The sequence below is a fragment of the Sinohyriopsis cumingii genome, chromosome 9 (assembly GCF_028554795.1).
Source record: "Sinohyriopsis cumingii isolate HCF-2022 chromosome 9, ASM2855479v2, whole genome shotgun sequence".
NCBI classification, from domain to species: domain Eukaryota; kingdom Metazoa; phylum Mollusca; class Bivalvia; order Unionida; family Unionidae; genus Sinohyriopsis; species Sinohyriopsis cumingii.
Window position 1 is genome coordinate 67,742,375 of NC_142969.1, and position 7,729 is coordinate 67,750,103.

General features: G+C 37.6%; 2 protein-coding genes across 2 annotated transcripts in view; one reads left to right on the plus strand and one right to left on the minus strand.

Moving 5' to 3' along the window:
- Positions 1-4,556, minus strand: part of LOC149791958 (uncharacterized) — a 26,543-nt gene extending 21,987 nt beyond the window's left edge. The window contains exon 1 of the mRNA XM_089970480.1: positions 4,472-4,556. The gene's annotated coding sequence lies outside the window, so the exon portion shown is untranslated. The remainder of the gene's footprint in view (positions 1-4,471) is intronic.
- Positions 1,168-6,127, plus strand: LOC149791959 (uncharacterized). The gene is made up of 3 exons (XM_089970479.1): positions 1,168-1,378; positions 3,789-3,923; positions 4,936-6,127. Exons 2-3 carry the CDS (start codon positions 3,812-3,814, stop codon positions 5,772-5,774), a joined length of 951 nt encoding a protein of 316 aa, XP_089826605.1. The 5' UTR covers positions 1,168-1,378; positions 3,789-3,811; the 3' UTR covers positions 5,775-6,127.
- The last annotated feature ends 1,602 nt before the right edge of the window (positions 6,128-7,729 follow it).

Genomic DNA, 7,729 nt, shown 5'->3' on the forward strand with positions numbered 1-7,729 from the left:
CTCTCGTTCCGATATCAGTCGAAATCGGAACACGCTACACAAATCCGTTGTATATGTGGTTGATAAGTCTTCCCAGGGACTTTCTTCACTAAATTTACTAGTCACGTATATCCCAAATTCGTGAAACATGGCGTTAAACCCAAAGTTCCACAGACCTGTAATGAGAATATCTCTCTCGCAAGTAGTTAAAAACATAATACTTTACATTTCAGCTAGTTTCATCTCGGTGGTTTGGGAAAAGATCACGTTGGTGGACCTTTAAATATTCGGACTTGATGTATTCTCGTTGGTGGGTGAGATAGTTGTCTGTCGAAACAGGATTTTTAAAAAAAAATTGTATTGACCTGATTTTGTTTACAAGTAATGCTTATCATATGTTAATGGTTGATTTTTTTTCTACCAATCACTGCAATCCTACATTTTCAAGATGTTTAAGGGCCGGAAATTTATTCGCAGGCTACCAGCAGCACTCATATTAAATGTTTATAAACAAAAATATGGATGCATCTGAATTAATATTCTTCCCCGACGACTGCTTTTCAAACTAGGAAAGGATAAAAAAAGTCCCAGGTTTATACATCCCCTTCTCCAGCTGTACGTAGGCACACAACCGTTTAATATGCCGGGGTGGGGCGAGGGTTTTTTAAGTACGGTTTATGAAGACAACGAAACGACGATCCGGACCCTAGTTAGCTTACACAAAAATAACAACAAAAAACGTCTCGTTCTGATTTGTAGAGCAATGAACTAATTATAGCCATTATATTCTTAAAAAATATTTTGAGGTAAAATAAAAGAGAAACAACCCCACAAAAATCCCGCATCCCCCTTCCAAATACCCCTTTCCAAAAATACCTTGATCGAAAGCAGATCCATGGCCCGCCTCCCTCCACTAGTCGATACACATTCATAGAACTACGTACATTAGGGCAATATTAGTACAAATTTCAGTTGAAATCTAGGTTACATATAAACATCGTTATGAAACGCCTTATCTTTTGCTCTCATCTGGGTTCCCATTCATTTAGGATTCAGACTCGATGGCCCCGGCCTCAACATACGCAAAATAAATGAGGCCAATATTTACTCGCACGTTTTATCTCAATTTCAAAAGCTTTGTTTACCAAGGAATGGTGGTTTACAATTTAATCGTTCAGGCGGCTTTCACTCGACCCGGAATGGGTCCTAATAATATCTCATCTAAAGTGGAATGTGTACGCTTAAGTCAACAAAGAAACATGTGACTGCTGTTTTATAACCATAAAGGCGTGACTAACACGTATAAAAGTGTTGTTTCCCTTCCTTAAGTTAGAACAAGATACGATCAGGAGAACTTGCTGTATCTGCTGAAAGGGAAATTGGGAATCTCTCTAGTCAGGTACGTGCATTGTTGCCTGTCCGTCATTCTGTCTGTACAGATCTTACCTACTGATCTAATTATTCATCTTACTTGCCCTTTTGTTTGCTAAATTGTATGAACAGGATTTTATAGTTACTGGATAGTATTAAATAAATACTGGATTCGCATATGATGTATGAATTCATAAATACCTTTGCTTCATGATCTTTTTAAATATATCTTCCGTTCGATAACTTTTAAAGGACTGAATGAAATAACACTAAATTTGGTATAAATCATAATTGAAAGAGAAGAACGTTTTGATGGAATGTCACTTTTCTTCGAAATTGGACCATGGTTATTGTTTGAATCTGCTCTTGTTTTTTGCACATTTTATTATAAATTTCCTTCTGGTGTATTTATATCATGTGGATATAATTCTGGTGAACTCAAATCGTGTACGGATGTTTCTAGTGTATTCAGATCGTGCGGGGACATTTCAGCAGTATTTATATTGTGTGGGGACATTTCTGGTGTAATCATTTCCTATGGAGACATTTCCGGTGTATTCATGTAGTTTGGTGACATTTCTGGTCTGTTCTTATTGTCTGGATATAATTAAGGTGTATTTATATTTTGTGGAGACATTTCTGGTCTATTCATATTGTCTGAGGATGGTGTATTCATATCTTGTGTGGACATTTCTGGCGTATTCTATGGTTGGCATAAGTTCTCTTTTTGCCTGATGTCCTTCTTTCTGGTCCTTAGATCTATGTAGATAAATGACATAGATAAGTCAACTATCAAGAGTGTCCTCTTTTGTTTGAAAGTTCAATAATGGTAACCATTGTGCGCATCCTGTATGGGACATTTATGGTGTATTCAGTGTGCGCGCGCGTGTGTTTGCATGCGTGTGTGTGTGTGTGTGTGTCTTTCTCTGTGTGTATGTGATATTTGGATTTTGTAACGTTGCTTTAACAATTTTAGTCATATCGCTAAGATGTTTGCATTGTGACAGTTTATAGTGATCTCTAGCACTAGGGCATCATGCAGCAGACATGTATCATCATGTCCCACCCAGTCACATTATCCTGGCACCAGGCTGACCAGTCATAACATTACCCCTTAATGCTGAGCGCCTAGCGAGGCAGCTGTGAGTTGCATGTTTCTAAATCTTTGTTATGACACAGCCGAGGTTTGAACTGGCGATCTCCCACATAGGTGGACGCTCTAACGACTTAGGCCACCGGAGCAGTCTATTCATGACGTATGGAGATATCTCTAGCTGTAGAATCTGCAGTGATATTAGTCATATGGTCTTTAAAATAAGAAAGCGTGTTTTGATAGAACGAAATAAATAAATTTATCACAGAAAATACTATCACTGGGTACAATGCATAGGCAGACTCTTCAAACGTTGGCAAACGTACCCTTAACACGTATGGTACTTAGCCATTTGGCACGTTTGGCACGTATGGTACTTAGCCATTTGGCACGTTTGGCACGTATGGTACTTAGCCATTTGGCACGTTGGCACTTATGGAACTTAGCCATTTGGCACGTTTGGCACGTATGGTATTTAGCCATTAGGCACGTTCAAAATTCCACTGACAACTGCGATACTTTAAGTGTCATCTTTGAAAAAGTACGTGAATTTCTTGTTTATTTTAAAAATATTCATAATGCACAGCGCCCATTTGAAATTACCAGCCAATCACTGTAACTGAAGGGGTGGGAGTAATTTGTGAATATGACGTCACTGTTTGTGCGATTGATGTTGTTGGCTAACCAGTATTACGTGTTGATGTTGTTTATTTTGTAATATCTGGCTAACCAATAAGAATATAGACATTTTGTTTCTGGTTGTAATATTCGCCTACACCTTTGGCAGTTTTTACTCACAGCCCCCATTCTCCAGCGATTTTAAATCAAATAACAACACAAAACTTAGTAATTACAAACTTGACCAAAGACTGCTAAATTTAAGAACTATTATTAACATTAATATCAGTACATTAAAATAACAGGAAGAACACCAAGAACAAAAAACTCTCATAGTATTAAATTGTCCAAATTTTGCTTGACTCTCATGTCCTTCCCAACTCTAGCCTTTTCCTAGTAGTGACTGAGGGAGCGACTACTTAATTTTCAGTGGAAGCAGGATGGGTGGGGATTGTCTTTTCATCGAGGATATAAGAATATTTTACTCAAGTTATTTGGCGCGGAAAAGTATTTTTCTAAAGTTATTTGGCGCGGAACAAGATCCCTACATGCACCTCTGTCCCCGCGCCCCATTAAAACAGACTTAACTAGTAAATCCCTTAAGTCTCCACATCACTTAAAATATTTGTAGCGCTATAGTAACCTCAGTTTTTGTATGTTTGAGTACGATGAGTGATTTGGTTTTTATTTATTTAGTTATTTATTTGATTATTTATTTATTTTACAGGAGATTTAATATTAATTTCTGAGATGTCTACATCGGAAAGACACCATAAATCTGGGTTTATTGCCTTAATTTTGGCATGTGTGGCAATCTTCATCCTTACGCTGGTCTTCAATGGACTTGCTGGAAATGCTGGAGGTAAAATTTTATTCCTTTTTGCCCCTTACGTTATTACTTTTAGCAACATATTATGATAATGGATCACTGGTTATAACGCTGAAAGTAATAACCGCATTATATATTGCCCCTTAAGAAAACAATTCTAGCAAAATATTTATATAATGGACGATGGGTTAAGCCTATATATTTTGAAGGCCATACAATTTCATACTTTACACTAAAAAAGGGGTTATATTATCCACAGAGTGTTTGAAAAATTGCCAGATCAATCACAGTCTTCCATAGTGAGAAAGGTAATGACGCAATAAACATAATGCACTTGAATCAATAATAACTCTAAAACCTGACACATTGCTTAAGTTATGGTGTGTGCAAACTAACTCATGGGGTTTTATTAATTTTATATTTTCTTAAAATGCTGACTTTGCCTTATAACTACTTTCCTTTTTGTCCCATAAACCACATTGTTATTGTGCAAATGTATGGAACAAACTGTAATCTCTGTCCACAGAAGATACTACATTGTGTTTCAATGCGTAACGTAGTATGACATTCTAAGTACATACGGGGAAGCTCTTTGACTACATTTCCTGTCCAACTTGCGAAATTTCTCTCCTCCACCTTCCTGCTCCACTCCAACACAGGACAGCACACAGGCGAACAAACAAACAAAAGAAAACCTCAGTACATTACCAACAAAACAGTATAACAAAGTTCAGTGTGTGTGTGTGTGTTTGTGTGTAATAGAGAAGGAGAGAGATAATACGCTCTGTATCTAGTAGCATTTGTTAAAAAAATAATAACAAAATGATAAAAAAATAACCCGGTACCCAACGAAATACCATTTACATTACAAGCAGTACAGATAATGGAGGTAACCTCTTTAGCTTATGTTGTGTGTGTGTGTGTGTGAGAGAGAGAGAGAAAGAGAGAGAGAGAGAGAGAGAGAGAGAGAGAGAGAGAGAATGTGCTCCGTTAGGCTTTGTTCCTGACACATTGTAATTGTTAAATAAAATCTTTTCTCTTTCAGCTGTATTTCAAAGTTCCACTGGCAACCTCTCAGACAAGTACTATTTGAATATCACCCCAGCCGGATGGACATTCAGCATCTGGGGCTTCATCTACACTTGGCAGGCACTCTGGCTGTTGTACAGTGCCGTTCTTATCTTCCGTAAGACTGATATGGGTCCGGCCTACCTTAATCCTGAGGTTCTTCCACCTACCTTATTCATTGTGTACTTTATTAACCTCGGACTGAACATTGCCTGGTTGTTTCTCTGGGACCGGGAAATTATTGCCGCAGCATTTCCAGTTTTATTTTTGACGGCGTTTACACTTTATATTTGTCTTTTCTTAGTGTATCGTTCAACGGATAAGTACGCTACTGCCCTCATCAAGGAAAACCGGAAATACGACGTCTGGCTTGTGCGACTACTAGTTCATAACGGTCTCGCCATCTATGCCACGTGGACCTCGATAGCTACCCTACTAAACATGGCACATACGATTGCTTACAAATCACCCACTTCAATCGACCAAAATGATGCATCGACTATCGCTCTTAGCATCCTTAGTGCAGAGATAGTGGCATTCTATTCGACAGATATATTCTTTCTTGACCGTTATTCTAGATACACATTCACGCCTTACATTGTTCTAATTGTCGCTCTTTCTGGCAGTGTTGCGAAGAACTACACTTATGGTACTAGAAACTCAATATTTATTGCTGTTTTACTAGCTGTTGCCATAGCAATGGGTATTTTGAAAGTAGTTGTGTTGTTTTGGCGTCACGTAACAAAACCGATTTATGACACCAAGATATCTGAGGAGGTGAAGAGCACACACCAATATGGAACAGTTGAACTTTGAAACAGTACAGAATAATAAAATAAACATCCATATAGACAGTTGAACTTTGAAACAGTACAACAGAATATAAATCACCGATAGCATGATTAGATGTAAAACGTTTTGAAGAAATCGTCAAAAGCACGATTAGCGATTAGATACGAAACTTTTTTATGTGGCCATGTTGCACATGAGTTACACTTATATTATATTAACAAATTATTGTAAAGAGTTCTGAGAGAGAGAGAGAGAGAGAGAGACAAAGAGAATATGGCCTTTCATAAACCACGAATATCAAAAATACCCGTTAAGGGTGAACGTCACATTCTTAAAATTAATATGAACATGTTATTTATAAAGAAAACAGATTTTCATTGTCCTTTTTTGTTTTCTATGTTTCCCATGCTACCTCCTGCATCCTATAGGAAGGCTAATGAAGACATGCGTCACTATGCGTCCATGCATATCACACTCGCCACCGACTGGGAACCGTGTGCATCCATGGACGAGTCACTTTTCTGCATTCTTGTCGACACTAGCTAATCTACATGGCTAAATATAGTTCCGGTAGAAAAATGTGAAATTTCAGCAGTTTCTATAGTACACGCACACTTTCCCGTTTGTTTGTAACCTACTACCAATTTAAAAACAAACGCCATCGAGGATAATAAATATGCACACAACTTAGTGAATTTCATTCATCAATTTATAATGTATAACCTGATGTTGCCAGAGGGTCCCAAATACTACCAACATGTTGGATTTCGAACTAAAAGGGCGTTTTCTTGCTAGTATTGCGGCCGCTATACTTGCTTCGGCGAGTCTATGTTTTCAAGCAACAAATGTGATGTAGTTCACCGTCTCTGATATTCTCAATAATTCCATAAAATCTGGATTTACATCTCTTTGAACATATGTATACTAGTGTTCCTCAGTTTTATTTGTTTACAAATATTAAAACTGGACATTGCCCATATTGAATGCAGACAGGACAGCTTTACTGAAATGGGCGTGTGCTTGTTTACATCGAGTGCTTCCGTTTTGTTTGGAATGCCAAATGTTTTACAGTGTTTGGAAAGAACCCTGGCAAAAATCAGGTTAGATATTATAAATCGATGAATGGAATAACTAAGCTTTGTGATTTTGTTATATATCCTTGATGCTTTTCGTTTTTTAAAATCGGTGTGTTTCAGTAGGGTAGGATGAGGGTGGGTGGGGTGTGTGCACACAAAGAGAGTGTACGAATACTACTGTGCCATGAAAAATGTTGTTGTCCATAAATCGATTCAATTTCAGTGATTCACATACAAACGAGACATGGTTTAGAGCATTTAAAATAAAACGTGATACATACAACACATACAAGATTAATATAGTTGATTGATATATTGCGGCTTGGGGTCAACCTTACCTTCAACAGAAAATAAGTAAAATGGACACCGGCAACAGCTTTGAAGGAACTTTACATAGGAATCAGATGACTTGTCCAAACAGTATAGTTGGCTACGTCACTTACGTGATGACGTCACACAAACACGTCAGAGTGTCGATGTTGCAATCAAAACCATGTAGCTACTTTGATTTAACCTATCGTCAGAGAGCATACGTGTTATGAAAGATGGCGATTTCTCACATTCCGATGTGTGAATGGCCGTCTTTGTTAGAACACTACTACTAGGTATATATTTATCAAATTCCGATGTATATTCACGTTTACCAAATATCCGACACTTCTTAAACTCCCCTCCCATCCACCACTACCGATGAGGATCATTCAGTGTAGAAGCGTTTCAAAGAAAATCAGTATAGGATTGAAAATCATAATTACAAAAAAATCATAGAATCAGTAGGCACAGACAAATTCGATGTGTCTCTAATTTTCATGATATTTGTTAAAATGGTATAGGAGAACGGTCAAAACAACCGATAACGTTGCAACGCTATCAAAAATACCGTTGTCCAGAACGCTATCCAAA

Coding starts and splice junctions, on each gene's coding strand:
- LOC149791959 (XM_089970479.1), top strand. CDS start 3,812: ATGTCTACATCGGAAAGACACCATAAATCTGGGTTTATTGCCTTAATT. Junction 3,924..4,935: donor ACTTGCTGGAAATGCTGGAG/GTAAAATTTTAT, acceptor TTTCTCTTTCAG/CTGTATTTCAAAGTTCCACT.